Source organism: Aaosphaeria arxii (genome assembly GCF_010015735.1).
Source record: "Aaosphaeria arxii CBS 175.79 unplaced genomic scaffold BU24scaffold_4, whole genome shotgun sequence".
Taxonomy (NCBI): Eukaryota; Fungi; Ascomycota; class Dothideomycetes; order Pleosporales; genus Aaosphaeria; species Aaosphaeria arxii.
Window position 1 is genome coordinate 445956 of NW_022983477.1, and position 22795 is coordinate 468750.

At 46.7% G+C, this 22795-nt stretch overlaps 13 protein-coding genes across 13 annotated transcripts; 6 read left to right on the plus strand and 7 right to left on the minus strand.

Moving 5' to 3' along the window:
* Positions 1 to 991: 991 nt before the first annotated feature.
* BU24DRAFT_450093 (uncharacterized protein) lies at positions 992 to 2811 on the minus strand (the record flags this gene model as incomplete). The annotated part of the gene is made up of 4 exons (XM_033531001.1): positions 2674 to 2811; positions 1988 to 2611; positions 1794 to 1928; positions 992 to 1723 (listed from the first exon to the last, which is right to left on the minus strand). The coding sequence occupies exons 1-4, from the start codon at positions 2725 to 2727 to the stop codon at positions 992 to 994; spliced, it is 1545 nt and encodes a 514-aa protein (XP_033383698.1). The 5' UTR covers positions 2728 to 2811.
* A 1299-nt stretch (positions 2812 to 4110) lies between these two features.
* On the plus strand, positions 4111 to 5106 carry BU24DRAFT_480173 (NAD(P)-binding protein; the record flags this gene model as incomplete). The annotated part of the gene is made up of 1 exon (XM_033533112.1): positions 4111 to 5106. The coding sequence occupies one exon, from the start codon at positions 4111 to 4113 to the stop codon at positions 5104 to 5106; it is 996 nt and encodes a 331-aa protein (XP_033383699.1).
* Positions 5107 to 5868: 762 nt separating this feature from the next.
* Positions 5869 to 6825, minus strand: BU24DRAFT_461613 (carbohydrate esterase family 4 protein; the record flags this gene model as incomplete). Its single annotated transcript, XM_033531905.1, has 1 exon — positions 5869 to 6825. One exon carries the CDS (start codon positions 6823 to 6825, stop codon positions 5869 to 5871), a length of 957 nt encoding a protein of 318 aa, XP_033383700.1.
* A 580-nt stretch (positions 6826 to 7405) lies between these two features.
* BU24DRAFT_480174 (putative lactonase drp35) lies at positions 7406 to 8320 on the minus strand (the record flags this gene model as incomplete). The annotated part of the gene is made up of 1 exon (XM_033533113.1): positions 7406 to 8320. One exon carries the CDS (start codon positions 8318 to 8320, stop codon positions 7406 to 7408), a length of 915 nt encoding a protein of 304 aa, XP_033383701.1.
* Positions 8321 to 8710: 390 nt separating this feature from the next.
* BU24DRAFT_390691 (MFS general substrate transporter) lies at positions 8711 to 10617 on the minus strand. Its single transcript, XM_033525080.1, has 4 exons — positions 10167 to 10617; positions 9393 to 10114; positions 9131 to 9342; positions 8711 to 9077 (listed from the first exon to the last, which is right to left on the minus strand). Exons 1-4 carry the CDS (start codon positions 10362 to 10364, stop codon positions 8746 to 8748), a joined length of 1464 nt encoding a protein of 487 aa, XP_033383702.1. The 5' UTR covers positions 10365 to 10617; the 3' UTR covers positions 8711 to 8745.
* A 242-nt stretch (positions 10618 to 10859) lies between these two features.
* BU24DRAFT_421652 (uncharacterized protein) lies at positions 10860 to 12147 on the plus strand. Its single transcript, XM_033527779.1, has one exon. It carries the CDS (start codon positions 11098 to 11100, stop codon positions 12124 to 12126), a length of 1029 nt encoding a protein of 342 aa, XP_033383703.1. The 5' UTR covers positions 10860 to 11097; the 3' UTR covers positions 12127 to 12147.
* Positions 12148 to 12184: 37 nt separating this feature from the next.
* BU24DRAFT_461617 (uncharacterized protein) lies at positions 12185 to 14312 on the minus strand (the record flags this gene model as incomplete). Its single annotated transcript, XM_033531906.1, has 5 exons — positions 12185 to 12525; positions 12587 to 12758; positions 12821 to 13357; positions 13412 to 13815; positions 13868 to 14312. 5 exons carry the CDS (start codon positions 14310 to 14312, stop codon positions 12185 to 12187), a joined length of 1899 nt encoding a protein of 632 aa, XP_033383704.1.
* Positions 14313 to 14658: 346 nt separating this feature from the next.
* Positions 14659 to 15966, plus strand: BU24DRAFT_176006 (alpha/beta-hydrolase). The gene has a single exon (XM_033521567.1). The coding sequence runs from the start codon at positions 15015 to 15017 to the stop codon at positions 15873 to 15875; it is 861 nt and encodes a 286-aa protein (XP_033383705.1). The 5' UTR covers positions 14659 to 15014; the 3' UTR covers positions 15876 to 15966.
* Positions 15967 to 16246: 280 nt separating this feature from the next.
* On the plus strand, positions 16247 to 17734 carry BU24DRAFT_441134 (NAD-binding Rossmann fold oxidoreductase family protein). Its single transcript, XM_033530418.1, has 2 exons — positions 16247 to 16383; positions 16432 to 17734. The coding sequence occupies exons 1-2, from the start codon at positions 16337 to 16339 to the stop codon at positions 17486 to 17488; spliced, it is 1104 nt and encodes a 367-aa protein (XP_033383706.1). The 5' UTR covers positions 16247 to 16336; the 3' UTR covers positions 17489 to 17734.
* Positions 17735 to 18835, minus strand: BU24DRAFT_421654 (glycoside hydrolase family 128 protein). Its single transcript, XM_033527780.1, has 2 exons — positions 18421 to 18835; positions 17735 to 18369 (listed from the first exon to the last, which is right to left on the minus strand). Exons 1-2 carry the CDS (start codon positions 18762 to 18764, stop codon positions 17859 to 17861), a joined length of 855 nt encoding a protein of 284 aa, XP_033383707.1. The 5' UTR covers positions 18765 to 18835; the 3' UTR covers positions 17735 to 17858.
* A 426-nt stretch (positions 18836 to 19261) lies between these two features.
* BU24DRAFT_421655 (uncharacterized protein) lies at positions 19262 to 19639 on the plus strand. Its single transcript, XM_033527781.1, has one exon. The coding sequence runs from the start codon at positions 19331 to 19333 to the stop codon at positions 19586 to 19588; it is 258 nt and encodes an 85-aa protein (XP_033383708.1). The 5' UTR covers positions 19262 to 19330; the 3' UTR covers positions 19589 to 19639.
* A 276-nt stretch (positions 19640 to 19915) lies between these two features.
* Positions 19916 to 20688, minus strand: BU24DRAFT_176028 (uncharacterized protein). Its single transcript, XM_033521568.1, has one exon. It carries the CDS (start codon positions 20479 to 20481, stop codon positions 20002 to 20004), a length of 480 nt encoding a protein of 159 aa, XP_033383709.1. The 5' UTR covers positions 20482 to 20688; the 3' UTR covers positions 19916 to 20001.
* On the plus strand, positions 20222 to 21844 carry BU24DRAFT_176050 (NAD(P)-binding protein). Its single transcript, XM_033521569.1, has 3 exons — positions 20222 to 21024; positions 21095 to 21427; positions 21485 to 21844. Exons 1-3 carry the CDS (start codon positions 20613 to 20615, stop codon positions 21736 to 21738), a joined length of 999 nt encoding a protein of 332 aa, XP_033383710.1. The 5' UTR covers positions 20222 to 20612; the 3' UTR covers positions 21739 to 21844.
* Positions 21845 to 22795: the final 951 nt, after the last annotated feature.

Here is a 22795-nt window from a genome sequence, read left to right on the forward strand (position 1 = left end):
TACGTAGCAATGTACATTCGACTATCCTCAAGTTGTTATCTACATTTAGAATCGCAGCCAACCTAAGATCTATACCTGGAGCTGAAGCTGGGCGAATATTGATCTCCCTAGATGGCGATAGCATCGTCTATACTTACTTCGTTTTCTTTTCTTCGACCTGTGATGAATCCGGAAACATAAAAGAAGCAGTACCCAGTTATGGCGTCCGCCTAAAAGAGTCGACACAAAACGAGTACTTGAATAATGATAAGAATGCATTCAATGCGGTATCTTCCAGGGCGATCATGCCAATCAGCTTATTTCATTTGAACACGAAAGGGATCTAATTTCTGATTGGCGTCTAATCGTTGATTAAGCATTCAGCGTTAGAGCTAGGTGAGGTTGCACAAGGTCGGACATGGTGGTGGAGAGCCTTCGCTTCGGACAAGGTGGGGAGGCGTCCGCTAGCTTCCAATAGCACAGTGCGGCCGACTCGGACCCTGAAAGCTTGCATTCCTGAAGAAGTACGGGAACCAGAACCGGACAGAAGCTTCATGAGGCTGAAGATCAATTTCGTGCTTAGTCTCAATCAGGCCTTGGATGAGAAGTTTCCGTTTGCGGCGATAGAGGGTTACCTACTGTGTATCCTTTTATTTCGCAATTCCTTGTCAAATACATCAGGTATTACTATCGACTACTAAGTCGTTGTCTTGTATTGAAACCCACTATCACCTGCTACTTACATTCAAGCCTGCACGGATACAATTTGGATGTCCTTTTCTGAAACGTGGTACAAGTATGATGCTTTGTGATATTAAAAAGGATCTGCAAAAGTCATTCTTGATTGATCGATCACTGGAGTGAGAGAGTAATGCAGTTCTTTCCCGATCAATTCCATTGATTCAAAAATAATTATTGAATGTGTTTTTTAAGACAGTAGTGGTTAGTCTGTTGTACATTGCACATAAGTTCTTACATTCTCGCCAATCATATCAAAAATCCCTTTAATGAATTACTTGATTGCTACTGATGAATACCAATTGGAAGGAAAGTACATCCCCTTGCTTGCTAGTATTTGTGGAATCTTCTCATAGCGCTCCAATTGGCTCCTTTCGAGACTTTGCTCCTGTTCGTAGATTCGTAAAGCTGTAGGAAGAGCAAAGAACGCAGAACCCAGTCCATGGACCTTTAATTCTGGCTGCAGAAGATATGATATACTGTCGCAGATCATATCTGCCAATTTTACAAGTGAATATTCCTCAAAGGTTTCCGTACATGTACGTATGGGAGTTTGCCAATCATCTCCCCTGACTGTGGATAGAATCTTGTGCATATGGTTGAGATACGTCCGAATCACAATCTCAAGGGCCCAATAATGCATCAAGCTGTTTGCTGTCATCATGTTAGGGAACCAAATAGCGTCCCCACTTGATGATAAGCAGAGCCTAGGGTTAGACTTTGACCAAAACAACGGATGCGAAGCTTCGGAATGTGACTTCCGTGCCCATTTCCGAATACTTGTTAGGAGATCGTGAAAGTCATACCAGAGCTGTTCGACAGCAGAAAGGTTTGAGGGTAATGATATGTCACTGATCCCGTGGTATCTTTCTAATAGTTCTGGGAGCTCACAGGCCTTGTCTAGTAGTAGCTGCAATATGGATACGGGTCGTTCATCGAAAGCCTTGATATTCCATTCTTTTCGTGCAAGAAACGTTCTTCGACGGGTAAGAATCGAACTTATTACCTGAACAGCTCCCAAAGTAATCAGTACTGTGCTTATTGCATGCAGAAAGTAGCTATTGTTCGTGACCTACCAGCAGGGGTCTGAAGCCTACAAAAATAGTATGCATAGCGCCAGTGCGGAAAGAGGCTGGCCCTAGAGCCTCCATCATATCTCCTACACCTTTTGCGTGTGTCATCCAACCAGATTTCAACTTTGGGCTAACAATCTACACAAGCAATGTATTAGCATACATCCAACAAATGATATGGAGGCATCAGAACCTACATCAGTGACCGCCAAACACATGATAGCAGCACAATGCTCCATTTGAAATACACCGTGAGCTGCTTCCAATGCCTTGCCCACATTCCGGAGTGATTCACAGTACAAGTCAAGAACTTGGTCCTGTGACAACTCTTCCTTGCCGGCCAAGTACCGGAATGCGGTAGCCATTACCCCAATTGCTGACAACAATGGCTCGTCTCTTTTTCTTTTACCAACTACAAGTGGAAGAACATCCACCCAAGCTCCACAAATCTGATTCTGCGAGAGATTGAACTCCCCTAGGGCTGAAGTATCAATAACTTCGTACTGTTTCTTAATGAACTGAATATCTGTTTGGATTTTATAATCAGATCTCGTTGTTTCAAAAGTACCCTTGCTATTGGGGAGAACAGGATCGGTTCCGCTTGAAGCAAATGCGCTTTGACTGGGTTGTATAAAGTCTAGTTGCGGCGTATCGAAGAAGGGAACCAGTTCGGGAGGTCCGGCCTCCTTTCTCTTCGCTGATTTTACGTGAACATTGGAATTATAAGCACCGTTAGACACGAAAACAAATTCTTGTCTGTATCCGCTGCAACCTATCTGCCTAAAAATGCATTGTGAGCATTCTGGTTGAGCGCCGTCGCACTTCAATAGGTCATTAGCGGATGAACCCACACATGTGATTTGTAAACGTCAGAAGAACTTACCGCGAGCTTTTTGGCTCTACAATTCTGACAAACGTTCTTTCTTTTTGCCCTCATCGCGGAAGCCGGAAGCTGCAAGTGACTGCACCTGTACAGCCGATATCATGATTGCTACTCTTCAAGGAGCCATATTTCGCCAAGGTCTCAGAATTGAACCGAAAGTGTCTAGTTTGGCCGGAGCTACGGTGAAATCAATTACTCATGGACTTGGCGAATTTGAGTTCCTAAAACCGACTAGCTTATCAATGATTGACGCAAGAACGAAGCATCAACCTTTTTATGTCAACCTAAATCACTGAATTGCGCACAGTGTGCCTAGGTAATTACAGTGTACGAAGCAGTGTCCTGGACGAAGGTAGCCTTCTGATTGGTTCCGGATGAGGGCAAATACGCATTTCTAATTGGCTGTAGAAGAGCCAGCATGTAAGTTGATTGGCTCAATACGATTAATCCGATTATAATCATGGACATCAGATTGATATTGCGATACTCCGTTGGTAGATAGCACGGCTGATATTGAAGCATCAGTTCACGTTTTGCCAACGAGATAGCTCATGTAATGGCGAAGCAACATAACATTGTCATTTGCGCCTAGCATCTTCGTGTGATCAGACCTATTGCTACAGCCTTTTAATGTTGTTACCAAGTGTGCACTTTCTGAGATTGCTACGCTTGGTATATACTTGAGTGTATCCCATTTACCTTTTGAACGATTTTATCGATGCTAGTATTCACGCGCTTTTGTTGATGGAGCTAATGATCTTTGCGTTCGAACTCACAGCTTAATCTACTCTTCACCTGTAGCGAATTGTTCCACTTTCTTCTGAGGTCGACCGCAGCGTACACACCTCGGATACTCCGAGACTCCGAGACGGTAGCCAGATGGAAAGGCGTAGCATGTCTCCACGATCTGTCACAAACAGGGCCCTTTCCATAGTACAGGAGCTTAGTCGGACTAGGTCGCCTTGGCGAAAGTGACTTCCTCAATAGGACTAGCTTCATGAGTTTTGAAGTTGAAGTCTCCGGATTTTATAGCCAAACCTAACTTCTCTTCAATCTCGCGCATTGAAAACATTTGTCAGCTGAGATGTATTACGAAGCCAGAAGAGGCCTCGGAGATAAGTGGACAAATGACTGGAACGAATGTAGTGGACCAACTCAAGATTGTGGTGTTTTGTTGTGCGCATACTCAGTTTACTGATCCAACCCCGTTTTAGCATAGATGTGAAGGTCAATCAAGCCATGAGTAGTACGACGTTTTTGATCTATGGAAAATAGACGCGGACCAAAGACGCACAAAGTATCTGTAGATGAAAACGACTATTTAAATACAAATAGACGCCTCTGTTGCTTTCCACACAACAACAATCATCTTCTCACACAGCATCCTCCATTCAAAAACAAAACCCTCCAACAAAACCCTTCGGCCAAATTGTCGACATGTCTACAAAGTATGAAGCCGCCCACCAGGCTCCCAATGGTCCCGGTGATGCTCGACCCACAGCCCAGCAGATCCTTGAGGACGAGCAGCTTCAGGGAAAGTGGTCTGACAAGACCATCTTGATTACGGGTACCTCCTCTGGAATTGGAATTGAAACCGCCAGGGTTCTCTTGGAAACTGGTGCTACAGTCTACCTCACTGCACGAAACCTCACCAAGGCAAAGTCTGCCCTCGGAAGCATCTTGGATAATCCTCGTGCTAAGCTTCTGGAACTCGATCTCAACTCGCTAGCAAGCGTCCGCAAATGTGCCGTTGAATTCTTGAAAGAATCCGATAAGCTCAACATCGTGATCGCCAATGCAGGCATCATGGCGAGCCCAGAAGGTCGGACTGAGGATGGCTTTGAGTTGCAATTTGGCACGAATCATCTTGCACACTTTTTGTTGATCCAACTCCTGCTTCCAGCGCTGGTCAAGTCGAGTACACCTGACTTCCAGTCGCGCGTCGTGGTTCTCTCCTCTTCAGCTCATCGTATGGGGGGTGTCCACCTTGACGACTTCAACTTGGAGGGAAAGTACAATCCATGGGTTGCTTATGCCCAGAGCAAAACCGCCAATCTGTATACCGCTTCCGAGCTTGAACGTCGATACGGGGGACAGGGGGTCCATGCATTTTCAGTCCATCCGGGCGTGATCATGACAGGCCTGTCACAGTTTTTACCCGAAGAAGCATTGAAGTCCTGGGCAGATAACCCGAAAACTGCAACCCATACGAAGAGTGTTGAGCAGGGCGCGGCTACGTCGGTTTGGGCAGCCACGGCAAAGGCTTTGGAAGGAAAGGGTGGTCTTTACCTTGAAGACGCCCAGATTTCGAAGCCAGCAAAGCCCACTGAAGATCTGTTTGATCCTGGCTATGCGCCGCATGCCTATGATGAGGAGAAGGAACGGTTGTTATGGGAGAAGTCTCTAGAGCTGGTAAAGCCTTTCTTGTCTTGATGAGAACCTGTCCTGTTGCCTGTCAAATCAGATGCGACGCAAGAACATGGCCGAGTGTCACGGATCTACAATGCCAGTAGTTCTAGCAGCTGCAACACAATGTAATCGTAGAGACTTCAATACAATCTAGTGTGGACGGTGGAACATTCCTAATACATGAAACAATCAATCCCTTATATTCGCTCCCTTTAGTCCTTGCGTGATGTGCTTCAATATCCATTTCTTGTTAGGCCTGGTCAATCTAATCTCATCGCTGGTCGGAACTTGTCGCAGCATCTCTAGGGCTACAATGTATGTCTTACGTCCACAATATAATCTACATTATCTATGATTAGATTAGCTGTAAAATGCATGTCTAGATCTCATAGGTGCTGTAGTAAGGGTAGAAATATCAGCATATAGCAGAAAAAGTAGCGTTTACTAGTATGCTCCACTTGTACGATGAAAATTGAACGTCCTCTTTGCTTTTTTCTCAAGCATTGATTTCTGCATTGTTAAGTTGTATAGATCTGTCTTGAAATAGAAAGTGTGCATCCATTGAGAGCATGGAGGACCAAAGAATGAAAATAAGCTTTATTTAAACTTGGATCAGGGTCATTGCTATGGTACTATGTATGCATGGTACTCACAAAGTAAAGCCATAACAGATTGGGAACAAGGCGGAGTAAACTTTACCTCGACTGAATCGTTTGACCATAGATACAGCTATTTCAAAAATACATTAAAATATAAGTACAAAATGACCCCAAACAGAACCTTTGATCAGGGAAGGTCTGGTATGGCCTCCAAATTCCAGGTATTCGCCGGCGCAAACTTTCGAGCAAAATGCGCTGCTATGTCACTGCGCTTAGCAATCCATGCGCCGTCAAATTTGGTGACATATTCCAGGAAGCGGATCAGGGAAGCAACGCGTCCTGGTCGCATTATCCGTGCGTGCAGACCTATTGACATCATTGTCGCACTATGATCCGACTCTCTATACAGAACGTCAAAAGCGTCCTTCAGGTAGTCAAAGAAATCCGTGGAGCCAGTAAACCCAGGGCCAGATTGTCCGCCCCAGAATCGTGCATCATTGGTGTCTACAGCGTACGGAAGAACCAACATTGGTCGACCAGAAACATCTGCAAAGTACGGGCGGTCGTCATTCGAGGTAGCTGAGTCGAATAGAAGGCCTTCTTCAGCCATAACCCGTCGGCTATTCTCAGTGATAGGTGGCCTCGGAAACGCGCCTAAGATCTTCTTTCCCGTCAACTCCAATGTCTGGTCGATGCATTGGCGAAGATCTTTCCTCTCCATGTCTTCCGTGAGTCCAACGCGACTAATCGACCGCGTGCCATGAGAAACAATGTCGCAGTTTTCGGTCTTCAACTTCTCTGCGAATGGAGGATTGGCCACCAATGCTTCTGATGACAAGAAAACACTGTACGGAACGTTGAATTCGGTGAAAATGCGCAGCAATCGCCATATTCCGACGCGAGTGCCGTATTCATATTCACCCTCCTGCATGAGATCGCGCTCGTTCTCTGGTAGCGCACTTCTCACCCAAGTCCGTGAATCACGAGCACTGTCACCAGCAAGTGGGTTGCGCTCAGTACCCTCCTCATAGTTGATAGCGAAGTTTATGGCAACCTTTTTGCCTCCAGGCCAGCTAAAAGCAGGTGTGTTCTCTCCATATCCAATGAAGTCGCGAGGTCGAGCAGTGTCAACAGAGTTTGACATCTTTTTAGGATCACTCGAACGCTGAATGCTTTGCTATTATGATGGCTTGAATTCGGTCGCTTTGGTGTGGAAAAAGAGAACAAGTTCAAAGTAGTCTTGAGTGTCTGTAAGAATCAGAATTGGGCGAATGCACTCCACTCTCTGCTTTGCACGACTTGATTGTGTAGAGTATGTGAAGCCTATTTCTTATGTATATCGCAATCATATATTCGGAACTACATTTTCCAAAGCGTCTACAGTATACATTGACTTGGTATCGGCCATGGCCAAAAATCACCGGTTTAGCGGCTCGGAATGGTCATTTGAGGCACTAGTGATCTTAAGCAAGGGTGTTCCGCTGTGGCTTCGGTGTTTGATAAGAAATCGCCGAAGACCCTTACGACTACTGAATTGATAATTATTAACACAACCGGTTAGTGGAATACATGAGGCGAGATGTCGTGAGACGGGACTACTTCCCATTTTAGGATGTCTTGCTATATTCATGAGAGACATAGAGGAGATAACAAATTTGTTGCTGAAAAGATAGCTAAACACTGTGTGTTGTAATATGGAATGTATTGCTTCATAGTAAAACCATTCAACTTGCATCATGAGTGATGCCGCTTGCAAAAGGCATATCAATCTCATAGATATTGCCCCAAGCACTGTCTACTATCACCATGCGTTTGCTTCCCATTCCCTCAAATGCGATATTGGAACATGAAGCTCCATCAGGAAGCTCAATGACGTGTGTTAACATGCCCCGAGAATCAAAACGCAGTACTCCTAGTCCCGGCTGTGCCACTACCAGACCTCCATTATTATCAATAGCAAGTCCATCGGGGCCGTTACCACCTGAAAGATTCAAGTAAACACCAACCTTACTAACCCCTCCGTCGAGAACAAAAGGAATGCGCCAGATTGTGTTTGTTCTTGTCACGGCAACGAACAATCGTGTCTCGTCAGTACTCAGAGCCAGACCATTGGGGCTTGGAATGCCTGATGCTACTCTTTCTAGTCGCTGAGAAGTTGTATGCCACCGATAGATGCAGCCATTTGGCTCTTGTAGCCCGGATTGTCCTTGATCGGTGAAGTACACCCATCCATTGGCCCCAATGGTAAGATCATTGAGGCCGCGAAATCGTTCTCCTCGATATCCACTCAACACCACCTCTGCCTCCCCGGACTCTTTGATTTCGACTAATCCCAGTAAATGATCTGCCACCAAGACTCGACCATCGGTGGTGCGCTTAAGACCATTAGGCCAACCTTTGTACTCCGCAAGAAGACTCCAATTGCCTTGAGGGCAGATGCGGAAGATTCGGCCAAAGGGTATGTCAGTCACAAGGAGATTACCGAGGTCATCGAAACAGGGGCCTTCCAGGAAGCTTCCAATGGCTCTATCGCGCATATTGTGATAAGCCCATTCGCTCGTTTGGGGTTTTGAGAATTCCTTGGGTATGGTTGTGAACAGACGCGCAGACATTCGTATGGGAGGGTCGAGATAGAACATTGTGTGACTTCTTTTGCTTTGGCTCGGGGTTTAGAGACGTTTCAGTTGAGTTCAAGTATTTTAAGTCGGATCGTGGGATTAAAGAAAGTAAAATTATAATGAGATCCGTACCGGTGTGCACTGCTAATAAAGGCAGGGAGTGAGCACATCTTATACATCAAAATAGTAGGACTAGATTGTGGGGCATTGGCCATATTAGCACATGTATTGAGACCTTGGTTTTTAATCGCTATGCCCCATGCAAGGCTGTAATGTCTCTAGCATAAAAATAATAGCCATCAGACCGTAGCTGGGTCACCGTGAATACTATTCTTAAACTACATTATCAAACTACAATATTGCCAAACAATACTACCAACAAACCACACCGATTACTACTTTACCATAGTCGCCGGTTCACGAGTACATTTAGATTACTTAATCTCTCACAACATATACTTGAAGTCAAGTCCCCGGTCGTCCTCATAGCCATTGGTCGTTGCACCTTCAGCGATCGCCTTATCCTTCTTCAAATTCCTACGCCTAAGCAACATCCAACATGAAAAATAAAGGCCAGCAGCAACAATATCGAGGCCTGCTGAGATAGAATTCCCTTGAATGTAACGAGGGCCTTGGTCGCTAGGGTAGAGCTGCGCTGACACAAGAGCCGACAAATTTGCGATCGAGTAGGCAAAGGGCATCGCAACAGCACGCTTTGCATCGGGAGATACATTCGTGCCTATCCAAGCAACTGCCAGAGTCGAAATAGTATATACTCCTAAATGAATGTTAGATAGTTTTTTTGGACGGTCGGAATTGGAGGCAACTTACCCATGACGAGAATGAACATTCCAGCATATCCTGCATGGGGGTTGGATGTTCCGACACAGATCAAATAGCCAGTCATGACTGGGAATGCGCAGGCAACCAAGAATGGTCCACGACGCGCGAACTTATCCGAGAAATAACAATTTGTCACTAGACAAGTTGCGCCCAAGACATAGACTGGAATGGTCATGTATTGGACTTGAAGAGAGTGGTATCTTGGCATAGGTCAGTAGACGCGTAAATTTAACTGAATTGGAGAATTCACCCAAGGCCTTGCAAAATCGTAGGCAGAAAGATGCCAAAACCCGTAATGGCAACGGAAGATGTGAAGAATGCGATACCGAGAAGATATACGAAGGGATCCGTGAAGGAAGGCTTGAGCCATTTACGGAGGGAATCGTTGTTGCCTCTGTATTGCTCGTCCCGACGTTTCCTCAACACCATAGTCTCCTTTTCTTCCTCACTCAGAAACCATGCTGTTTCGGGCGTGTCTGGGAGAATGAACCAGCATGCGCCACCTACTACCATGGTAAGGCAGAATTCGACAATGAAAAGCCATCTCCAAGGCTCGAGCCCTCTACGTTTCCCCATAAGCTGGACAGCATAGGCAAACAAACCACCAAAGGCGCCAGAGGTGCAGTTTGCGAGATTGGTCATCATGATACGCTTTCCGGCCGCACGGCGAGGATAAATTGTCGAAAAAAGATAGGCGAATCCGGGGGATACTCCAGCCTCGCATGCGCCCAAGAGCATCCGCACAACGATAGCTTGGGCGTAGTTCTGGATGAAAGCAGTGCCCAAAGTGACCATGCTCCAAAGAACGAGTGCAGTGCCGAGTGCTTTGTTGGGTCCAAACTTCTTGACGGCCATTACCCATGGAACCTCAAACAGCACGAGAGTAACACTCAGCAACGTCGTTATGTTACCAAATCTATGTCCATAGAGTCCAATGTCTTTCTCGAAGCCGAACGTCTTCGCATTGCCGATCTACTCTGCAATCAGTGTCCTATATCATTTGAATACATCTAGTTCTACTCACATTGTTTCGATCCAAAGATGAGAGAACGAGAAAAACGAATGCAACTGGAACAAGCCACTTGTCAAATTTTCTCAGTGCGGCCTTTTCTTTCTCGGGATCAACATAAATGAGTTCTGTGGGTGATGATCTCTCATCTGGACTCGAATGAACCGAAGTATTGGTTTCGTCGACGAGCGTGGGGTTCTTTGTTTCGTTCATGGTCGAGGTGGTCTCCTCGAATAGCTGGCTTTCTTAATTTCGGCGATGCCAGCGGCAGAAGCTTGAAAATATGCACAATCAAGAGACAATTTTTTTTTCTGGTAGCGAAAACTGTTGCGTCTTCATGATCAATAAATGTAGTCGAGGCATCCCATAGAGCGCAAAGGGCAACCTGTAGTGAAGATGGTATGAACACCTGATGATTGCGCTTATCGTTACGCTCAGGAACACGGCAGCTTGGGGGAATGGTTGAATTGTGCATAAACGAAGCTAAGGAGGACAATTAGCGTTACAGATTCGGATTCCCCTACATTTGTTTGAGATTAGTGTGCGATTACGCGCAATAGCGAACGGATGCGCTAGGTAAGACGATGTAAAATCGCCTATCTTACATGCGCAATCTGTCCGGAAATAGGGAATAGGAAAACGGTTCTCCTATGGCCCTTTCACACGGCGCAAAAGCAGATCATGCCGGTGAACAAACCGAGAAAGTCAACACAAGCATTCCCTAGTTTGTAGACCCTGGAGATTTGATGTGTTTTCCGTTGGATCCACTCGGGATTCCGCTTGCAAAGCCTAGCGTCACTCAGTCTGATTATGGGGCTCCTCGTGTGCGTTCAGTGGGCACGATATGGTCATCATCGCCCTGCTTTGCTTTAATACGAAGCAAAATTGAGAAGTCCTTAACTTGAAAAGTTGCAATAACGAGACACAACATACCCGTCAATCGATTATGTCTCAAGACAGAACTATGGAGCGCTTCCACGTCTCTGCCACCGGTCACAGCTTGAATTACTTGCCAGAATACATTGCTCAACGGCATGGCCTCTTTCAAGAGCAAGGACTGAATGTCACAGTTACAGTCCCCAGCCCATGGGATCTGGTTTTGGATGAGCTCGCAAACGGCACAGCAAGTGCAGCCCTCGGAGGAATATGGGTGCCTTCGATGTATCGCAACAGATCGACAAGTTACACAGCCTTCGCACAGGTCGCAAACCGGTGTCCTTTAGCTCTGATCAAAAGGGGCAGTTCTTCTGGATTCAAACCATCAGATATCGTTGGGAAGACAGTTCTGATGAAGTCTGGCAACGGTGCAAGCGTAGGGCTTTTCTTTAAGATGCTCTTGCGTGAGCAAGGTATTGATCCACACTCAGTACATTATGTGCAGGATCTCGACGGCCTGATGCTTGGGAAGCTGTTCAAAGGAGGAATGGGCGACTACTTCGTGGTCGACAATGTAACCGCTCGATTGATGGCAGCGGCGGATCCAGATCTTTCCATCGCAATGGAGATGACCACAGATGGAGGCGAGATCCCATGGAGCGTCTACTATCGCGAAACTGCGAGTACAACACCTCAAGTGATTGACGCACAGAGACGTTTCTGTATCGCTCTCGGCAAGGCCATTGACTTGATCATGCAACACGATGCGGAGTTCTTTCGGAGCGACCTGGCGGAAATCTTCCCAAAACTTCCAACTGATGTTGCGGTCGACTTAGCGAACTTGTATCGTCGCACTGGCATGTGGACCTCTCCGGTTATCAGCCGCAAGGGCTTTGAAAGGTGGCAGAAAGGTCTCTACGATGGAAGGCTGATTGATGGACCATTCGACTATGAAGCTATCGTCAATAATGGCCCCGCGTCAGATGCTCAGGGTATAAGGGATGCTTCTGTCTTCCAAGAGAGTGCAGAACAGGTCATCACGAAAGACACAGTAATTGGGGTAACTGAAGTGGCGGCTGTCGATGTCCTTCAAGGGTGAATCGTGAATAATAAATGCTAGTGCTCTAAATCTATATAGATTACATTGTAAGAGTTGATTAGGATACCATGTGCTCTATAGAGCTGCTAGTTTGAAAAAGCTGTAACATCCACTCGTCCACATCCCATTGCTCCCCTTCTTGATTGAAACGCATCCCACCTTCCATTGCAATCGTATCACCTAGGTCTTCCACGTCTTTGAGCATAGCTAAATGGCCTTTCGCCGCGAAACTTCCTGATTGCATCATGTACCGCAGTAAATCTTTTCCTTCTTCGTATTTACTGGCATCCTCAGAGATCTGGTGGAATGAGCCAGGGCGCCTGATATTGATGGAGATAGCTAAATATAAGATCATTAAACTTGTGAATAGATGCATATTTTCCATAAATCCCAAGGGCACTTGATAATGTTTGTCAGTTAAGGAATGCGCTTAGGGGATCAATTGGATGCCGGGACTTACCCAGTAGACTGTGGGCTCTGACATCGAGAGAGATTCGCAGATTTGATCGTGCAGATTTGAGGCACGTGCTATTGAGTTCCAGCAATTCCTCCTGTGATGCATTTGATGTTTCGTTGGAAAATATTGAGGCTATTTGTCTGAGAAGAAGTGGCCGTAGCAAGAGTATTAGACACTAAAGACCGTCAGATGACACATGTGCGTTAAAGAATTGCATCATATAGAAAGATGCATTACCTGATTGAATCGTAAATGGAAGTTCGCCAATGCGCGTGTATCAGGAAGGGACCCTGTTAGTGTGGGTATGCCATTGTCGATATCCGACGAGAGTGGGACTGGTAAACTTTGCTTCCAACTGCAAAGCTTCGATAGCATCGGGCGATATATGTTTGCAATGTCGTGTGCATCATCATTACTGGAACCAGAGACGCTATCAGAATTCTCTGCTTCCAGAATCGTCAATTGAACGCGAGCTGAAAGATAGTCTGGATTAGCGAACTCCTTGTCGTCTTCTGAAGCAGGCTGTATCCGAGAGGGATATTCGAGATTAATTTGGTCCACTTGGAGCGCTGGTAAGTGACCGCCCTGAGAACTGGTCATCCGATCTAAACAGAACGTTGACCACCAGAGACGTTTCCTGTGCTCTCGTTCTACAGCTGAGCATTCCCATGCTTTAGGTATTTGGTGTAATTGGAGCATGTTGCATAGTCTTGCGCTTGTGCCTGCATACATGTATGCGGTCCTTTTTCTGTTAAGTTGATAATTATACAGCACCTGGTGTAATAAATGAGTGCCATTCTATTATTACATTACGTTGCGAATACTCACAATCAAGTTCAATGCCTCCAAATGCTCAATGGAAGCACTCTCGAAAGGTGTACTCAATAATTTCAATGCTTGCTCGAAGAGTTCGCTTCCTGGAGGAGGTGTCGACGGTGAGGCACCAATGTCATGTTCCATCAACTGTGAGCTTTGGCCGTTGAGATCTAACGTGATTTGAGGCCTTCGACTTGCATTTACGGATTCTCCAAGTGCCAAGGTCACAAGTAAGAGACAAAGCCATGTCCGATCTTTCGACTCGAGAGAATGCGCAATCATGTACGTGTTGTGCAACCGGTGTTGGAATGTTCGTAGACAAAACCAATGCCAATCTTGGCCTAGATATATAGAGAATTGTTCGAGCAGGAACAAGGCATAAGGATACGGTGGGAGGGTAAATGTACATCTTGCATCTATCGTCAGGTAAGCTCATTTTCGATCTGGTGCATCTGCCGTAGAACATACGGGCCGTGTCGGAGTCGAGCGCAAAATACTCATATTTTGAGGCTACCGAATCTCGTTCAAGGTCACCATTCGAGGGACCAGAAGTCTCCGAGTTACTGCCAAACAAGTGTAGACCGGAGGTAGAACTCTGAATCTGTTTCAACTTTGACACGAACAATTGTGCTGTGGAGTTCTCAACGGCGGATACAGAAGGTCGACGTCTTTTACGTTCGTCTATGAACTGAACACTACGCGGAAGGGGGGCACAACTCTCTTCTGCAGATCGTCCAGTATTAGAATGCACAACTTTGGAGTTCTGCAATTCATTCTCAAGCCTTCGCAGATAGCTTTCTGGTATTGTGACTTTCTTATCCCGAACAGCATATGTGCAGACCCTGTTGGTTAAGGCACAATTCCGGCATGGGTTGTCTGGATGGAAGTCAGGGCCACTTCTTATGGGTAACATTTACGGCATGGAAATACCTCGCGAACACTTGATTTTTTGTTTATGACATTGATGGCATGAATTCCCTCTGTATCCCTTTCGGGATGGTTGCGCTGGCATCGCAAAACACTTTTGAAGAATTATCTAGACTACTAATGTCATGAAGCAGAAGTGTTTTCCATCTTGAAAGCGCAGCGTGGACGCCGGCCGGTGCTGTGTAATACCATTGACACCAAGATTCCCTAAATCAGTCCTGGTATGAGCAGATAAATAATTAGCTCCGTAGCTTGATAAGAATGGGCCGATAGCTAAAGCGAGAGACAGCTTAGAACATCGCGCTTCGGCAGTTAGCTAATTATGGGTCCGAATCTGGGGTCTCCGTTGCCCCAACTATCATTTATCTCCCCAATATCGGACATTTGAACGAAATGCCTAGCGTTTCGGTGTCGGGTCGCTGTTAACCGAATTAATTGAGTTGCAACTGTACGTACGCTGCATCAGTGCTACCACCCAGTTACGAAAGCCGTGCGATGTAGCGATTAGCTGTGCGGGAATGACTCCTTGAGCCCCCATTGCTAGGAAGAATTCAATGACTTGTAGTTTGAAAGAGTGGAGCTGCTCACTGCCTTGTCTGGACGATAGTTCAAATGCAGACGATCTATAAACCTGTGGCAAGACGTACGTACTATAGTGTTACAACCTGAATACCATTCATTGCTGATCATGCCTTCAATTATTAACGGATCAAGCGGCTTCGTCCAAGTATCGATCAAGCCAACGATCAGCATCTTCTACTCTGTTCGAGGCCTTCTGGACGGAACGAAACCGATCATTCTTCTCTCGAGCTCTCTTGCAGCGAACACGCATCTCTGGGACGATTTTGTAGAAGCATTCGAAACTGAGTACACTATCATCACTTACGATGCTCGCTTCCACGGCCAGTCGCCCTTGTGTTCCGATCCGAATTTTGACTACTCGATTGGGCACACTATGGAGGAGCTTACAAATGACGTCGTCATGCTTCTGGATCATCTGAAGGTCAATAAAGTTGCTGCGTTCGTAGGTCTGAGCATTGGTGCAGCAGTCGGTTTGATCTTCGGCGCGATGCACCCCGAACGAGTCGACCGCGTTCTTGTGGTTGGCACAAGAGCTACGAGTAATCCGGATTCGAACGCCAATCATACCACAAGGATAAACTTTGGCTACAAGAACGGACCAAATGCGCTTGGACGGCAAAGCATTGCTCGGTGGTTTGATGAAGATTGGACTGCTGCAAATCCAGGCGGAATTGCTCATGCTGAAAAAGTCTATTGTCATCAAAGCATTGAGGGCTATGAAGCTAGCATTGCCGCACTCAGAGTTCTAGATTTAAATCCCTACGCTGAAGAGATTGGAAAGAAAGGACACGGTGCGAAGTTTGTCTTCATAGCCGGTGAGCTAGATGGAACAGTGCCACAAGAATCGCAGGCTCTGGCAGACAAGACTGGTTCAAATGTTATAGTCGTGCCTGTTTCGGGCCACATCACACCCATACAAATGCCAGAGATATTTCACGGAATAGTAAGAAAGGCTTTTGAAGCTTGAGAGCAATTACATGTATACAAATGATATTCCTGGTTATAAGATAGAATTTCGAAACGTTCAATTAACTCATAGTTATTGCAGTTGTATTAGGTTTATTTTAGAATATAGAGCACTGCAATTTGGCACTTTACGGAGCGTTGAATAACTATTTTAGTTGTCCTTAGTGCCCATAGTAGAATTGCACATTTACATGTAGACAACGCCCTAACAAGTGCAATTGGTACTTCGCTTAGAAATACGGACAATTATATGGAAATTCGAATGCCCCTGTACGACACGACTGTTGTAGTACATAGGCGGACATATTTTGGTGCGACGACGTGTCGGACAAATTACCGCTACCAAACGTTGCGCCATTCGTTGTTCATATTCTCTCTACTCTCTTACATATTTACTAACTATCGCTCCTACACCCGTAGAATTACATCTAAGCTTTAGCCAAGAAAGAAGAGAAAGATATCATGCCAGACCAGAAGCGAATTGGATTCATTGGACTTTCGGCCCAAAGGTAGGTACCCAGCTGGCCAATCGTAAAGCAAGGCTAATGACATAACAGCTCATGGGCTTCAACCTCCCACCTGCTGTATCTACAAAAAACATCGCTATACAAGATCACAGCACTCCAGAACAGCTCGAAGACATCAGCTGAAGCCGCTGCGACAAAGTATTCGTTGGGCAACGTTGCAACCTTTGACAATCCCACCGAACTTGCATCAAGCTCAGACGTTGACATCATCGCCGTCAGCGTCAAGGTTCCTGAGCATTACAAGCTTGCTAAACCCGCGCTTGAAGCCGGCAAGGATGTTTTCGTCGAGTGGCCGCTAGCTCGCAACCTCGCCGAAGCCGAGGAACTTGTGCAACTGGCGAGGGAGAAGGGCGTCAGGACCATGGTGGGATTGCAAGCGCGCCAGAGTCCTTCCATTCTGAAAGCAAAGGAGATTGTGCAGTCAGGAAAGCTAGGCAAGATCTTGACTTCGACCATGTTCGGCCACGGTGCGATCTTCGGTCCTGTCATGAACGATGCATTCTCGTATGGTCTACCGATTGAGGCTGGAGCGAACTTGCTTTCCATTCCCTTTGGTCACGCCGTGGATGCGTTGTGTTACGTTCTGGGAGAATTGAAAGATGTCTCGGCTACGCTCGCGAACCTCTTGCCCGAACTTGATTTGATCGATAAGGATGGCAAGCCTGTAGGAAAGGCTAAGAAGACAGCACATGATCAGATCAACATCACTGGTCAGCTCGTGAACGGCGGCGGCCTTGTAAATGTCACCTATGCGGGTGGTCTCTCCCGTACTAACCGAGACTTTGTATGGGAGATCATTGGTACAGAAGGCACACTCATACTAGAGGGAGGAAGGATGGGTGGCCATGTGCAGATGTACCAGCCCACGGTCAAGCTTGCAGAAGGACAAAAAGAGCTAGAAACGGTCGAGTTTGAGAAAGCCGCCGACTTCTCGTACAACGTGGGTAAGGCGTGGGACGCCTGGGCTGAAGTTGGATTGGACAAAGGGCATGCCGTTACGACATTTGAAGATGCGCTTGTGAGACATAAGATGATCGATGCTATTTATCGAAGTGCGGAGAAGGGCACGAAGGAAAGCTATCTATAAACTTTTCAGACAAGAAAAGGTGCTTGTATTGGGACTCAATGAGACTGTTGGTGCATCGTAGCGCTCCTCAATTTAGCGACTCTCACTGGTATCTCTCGTGCAGCTTTACGACATAAGTTCATTGTTACTTTTTCCCTGTCTTGGAAATGTTGATCGTGTTCAAATGTAGGTCACAATATGTAACTAAGAAGTTGGTAAAAAATCGAGGATTGTAAGTACTGGAAAGGATTGACAAATCCGCTCAATTGTGATTTTGAAACCGAAAAGGATAATTAAATTAGCGCTAGATGTTAAACTCCGACTGTTCTACAGTCATGCAAAGAATAAAATGCCAACTATGCTAGTACGCCGAGTGACCCAATAACATCTATCAAGTTGTAGCATACACCTCACCCAACGGAGAGAGCTGCTGGCCGTCTGCAGTCACAAGGCTGTCCGGTGCAACCCACTGGTAGGCATAACGTTCAATCCAATCCTGCTCGTCCATCCAAGGCAGAACCTCCTTCAAGAACTGCTGTGCAGGCTCACCAGTCTTCTGCGCCGGATCACCAGTCACACCAAATTCCGTCACCCAAATCGCCGTCTTATTCTCATTAGCGGCGTAGACGTTCACGAGATGCTGCTGGAAGGCCTTGACATCAGGCGGAGAGTACCAATGAGCATTGAGGAAATCGATCTTGCAACCGTCGCACTTGCTGAGGAACTCTTTGAGGAACGGTATACCCATCTTGGCCTTGGTGATTTCGTCTTCGACGCCGTTGGTGACGGCTGGCGCGCCGAGCTTGAGTTTTGGATACTCCTCTGCGAGTTTCTGGATGTATTTCTTGTGTGTGTCGACAGTGAGATCGATGTCTTGCATGCAGGCTCCACCTGACTCTTCACTATTGGAAGATTAGCTACCTTTTATAGACGAGAGAGTGATAGGGACGTACCCGCACTGGTCCGGCTCATTGAAACTGAACACATGGGTAGCTCCCGCATCAACAGACGTCTTCAAATTTGCTTCCCAGGTCTCCGTGTGCTCGGTCTTATTGCTGTGCAGCATGGGCACATAGTCAAACTTAGCAGCATCTGTAACGGTCTGGCCCCAATTGTACATCCAGGAAAACTTTTTGTTTGACTCGAACAATTTCGTCAATCCCGCGTCGTTGAAGGCGAGACCCCTTTTGCCCGCACTGTTAGCCCTGGCGTGGTGGGTGTGGTCATTGCCATGCACTCTAGCATCGACCAAAGTAAGCGCCTCAAGCACTGTGAAGAGAAAGATAGACGAGATCATCTTGAAAGAGTGAATGCTAAAACAAAGTCTAAAGAAATGTAAGCCCTTACGTCAAGTAAGTTTCGTTAATGTCTAATTGTGTTAATGTTTTAGTAGATCACTTCGAACCCTCTTATATAAAGTCATCTATTACGGGCCACGACTGTAAACCAGTAAACAGCCAAGATCAAGTTGCATCATGAAAACTCCGGAGGAATACTAGTCAGTTACTCTAGCGCGTCGGCGTTCGGTGCATACTCCTCTATATCGATAGAAACCCTCATAGCATCTCACGATAGGCCTGACGAGCCGAAGGAAACGGAGGGGGCGCGTGCCTCTCGCCCCGTTTCATATCCAACGAATATTGCGAAATGGAACCTCCATCTCGCCCCTCATAAACAACTCAATACCATTGGATCTTACGATTCCATGACCAAAGTCCGTAAAAGCTTGTCGTGCTCAACGAATGATGTGCTGCGCCACATGCGAATCCCACGCCTCGATGCTGACATCCTTTCCCAAATCCCCGTTACTCGAGCACCTTGAAACACTTCTATAGCTCCTTCGTCCTAATCTTCCCGTACGGAATGATATTCCTATGTTGGATCATCCCAGTCTCGGCTAGCCAATACGACCGCGAACGTTCATTTGTTCACGTGGTGCTTGGATTGAGGCTCTGGGCCTGCGAGATCCAACTCAGCCTTGGTAGGGCTGGCTGCCGTCCATATTTTATGCGCATACGTATTCCCACAGGAAGTTTTCGCCCTGTTCTATCGTATGCGTATCTCACGAGTGCATTACTTTTCTCGATCACCGAGATCGAGGTTTCGCATAACGAGGAATAGGATAGAAGGCCGTTCTTACGGCCGGTTGCGATTCCCTGTCGCAGCACTGGCATTGCTCACACGTGTTTGTATAATGACTACTTTTCCATAGCAACTTGGACTTTTATTAAAACTCAAGTTCTCGTTCCTTTATAATTCGTGGTCAAAACCCCCATCTGTTCACTCCAACGACCCTCACCAAATCCACTTTTTAAACGCGCTGCTCCTGAACGAAGTCCCACCAGGAAGAACAAATATCTGATCTACTGACCTATCCATCCCCCTCCCCCATACCGCCTAACGACCATAATAATCCATAACCATTGAACAAAGGCTGAGCACCTCACGTGACCTTCCCCATTCATCGCTCCCCTCCCCTCCGCCCTTTAGCGAGGAGCAAAACCGCACCATCAGTAATCATCCAGAACCGTACGTCACGTAACCAACCAGCCACAATAAATCTCACCTTCTGTTCGACAACCACTCTCACCATTTCCACTTACATCCCGTATTCTGATTCGCCGGACCCTTTGTTTACGAGCAATGCGACTTGTGTTTACTAATCCCCGCTCTTGGCATGCTACTTTCGTAACACAAGGTGTCGTTCTAGGGGTAGGAATAAGCACTTTTTGGTCATCGCCAAGGATTGGAAAAATGTAGATGCCTGGGAGATGGCTTGATGGCTTTGTTTTGTAGATGGATTCGTCCGGTGGTTGTGAGCTCTGGTTGCTTCTGTGGGTGCGTTTTGGCTGGTTCGGGACGTCTGAATGGCTACTGTCGAGAAGGTGGGTTACAGAAATGGCGTTGGTGATACGCGGCCAATTACTTGATGATGTCTGGGAGGTATTAGTATGGAATCCGCGGGTTGCGAAGGATGGTCGAGGGCGGGAGGAGTGTTTGTATAAAGATGGCATGCGTGGATCCCGAGGAGGAGATATACAGAGACATCAATCTTCTACTCTTCCATCTTGAAACCATTCGCACATCTACGACGACTTGTGTACTTGAACACATATAATTCTATCAATTGGAATATTCCACTACAATGTCATCCAAACTTATCACCATTTTCGGCGCAACAGGAGCGCAAGGCTCGTCGGTCTTGCAATCCTTACAATCCAACACCAACAAATCCTTCAAGCTGCGTGCCATCACCCGCAATCCATCCTCCGACTCCGCACTCAAGATCTCTTCGTCGGGCGTCGAAGTGGTCAAGGCGGATGGATGGGACAAAGAGTCCTTGGTCGCGGCTTTCAAAGGCTCCTGGGGCGTGTTCGTGAACACTAACAGCGACGACGCGGTTTTTGAGAATCCGGAGGAGAAGAGGACGGAACTTGATCTTGGGAGGATTGTTGTCGATGCTGCGGTTGAGGCAGGGGTGAGTGTGTTTGTTTATAGTGGGATGGCGTCTGCGAGGGAGACTACGGAGGGGAAGATTCCTGTCCAGGCGTTTGATGGTATGTATCTTGTTTCTGCACTTTGCCTTCGCAGGTCGAACATGATGATGGGAGACTGATATCTCAACAGAAAAACATGCCATTGGTGAATATGCCAAGTCTACTGGAGCCTTTCAATCTACCGCCATAGTGTCCCCCGGATGGTACTTTGAGAACTTTCTCAGTCCTGAGATGGCGGGTGTGTTCGGTGGGTTCCCGTACACGCCATCCGACGATGGTACTTTGGTATTCAAGGCTCCGACGTGGGGTGGGAAGGAAGATATTCCTTTCATCGCGATTGCCAATGACTACGGAGACATCGTCCATGGCGTCTTCCTCGATCCGGAACGCTGGAATGGCAAGTTAGTGCAGGGTGTCAGCGACATTTCCTCGTTGCCAGATATGATTGAGGGTTTTGAGAAAGGTAAGCGATGATCATGATGACTTTCCAATTGCCGCTAGATATACTAAGTGTCCATAGTTACGGGCAAGAAAGCTCGGTTCGAAGAGATTCCGTGGAAAGACCTGGAGACGTATGGTATTCGTGCATTGGACACCGTAAAGCATATGTTCGGATTCTGTCAAGAGTCAGGTGGTCGATACTACGGTGTCGTGACGGACAGTAAGGCTACGGCCGAGCTGAAGAAGAGCGGTGCCGAAGCCAGAGGGAAGAGTGGTCAAGATGTGGAATTGCTGACCTTGCAGAAGTTCTTCAAGGAAAACTTCAGCAATTAGACCATTTCCAAGGGCAATCTGTCTTTGCTAGGCTGTATTGGTTTCGTTTAGTTTTACATAGTATCTTCTTCTAATGAACTGTACTCTGTGGTATGTTGCAATGAGCAGACATAACTCAATTGAGTTGCCTTCCGAAACCATAGCCGTGAACTGTCGTCAATTACACCCCGCTATTGGGGTTACGAAGCCCAAGCTTACTAGACATACGTCTTCTAGAATCCTGATTCCAGGGACATCCGGTTGGAAGGGGTATGGTGATACGCTACGTGATATAGTGTGGGCCCGACTAGCAGAGGATGGTAATGTTTGAGAGCTATTGCAGCGACCAATGACGGCATAGGGTACGTATATCGCTCATTATCAAACAACCGGTGAGGAGACGTGCAAGTACCGACAGAGCCGACCTGGACGTGTCCAGAGTGCAAATGGATCCAAGAGAGGGGAAAAGCAATGACAGTGACACAAATCATATATATGATGTTGGCAGAAACATCATGGAGGAGCTCCTCCAAAAGGGCAAATCTGTTCAGGCACTCCAATCAGGCGTACTGTTGGGAGGGTCAGACTGGGCCTGAGCGAAGAGGCGGGAAGGAGAGAGGATGTTGAGTTAACTAGCTGAGTGACTGGTTAATAAGAGAGTGTTATGATCATTAGTTACTATTCAATCTAAGCCTCTTTCATGGGGAACATCATGGTCCTTCCAAGAGCGGACCAAGCCCGCGCCTGCAGGAGATGGGAGGATCTGATAAAAATTCTTCAGTCCGAGGTGGGTACCGGATAGGTTAGATTACGGGTGGCTGTTAGCTCTCCCCAACACGGGACGTTTCTACACAACACAGTACAGGGTTCAAAGGTAACAGCTCAATACAAGACTTCCTAGGTACGTAAGTGACTCTACTGGTAATTTTATCTCATTACCAACAACATAGCCTACCAGAGCTGTTAATATTAAACGTCTGCAAAACAAATCTGCCATCATTAGGGAACTTTGAAGTGATGTGCCACACGGCAAGTGTCGACCAATCACCATCCGCCACCAATTCGGGTGGCCAATTTC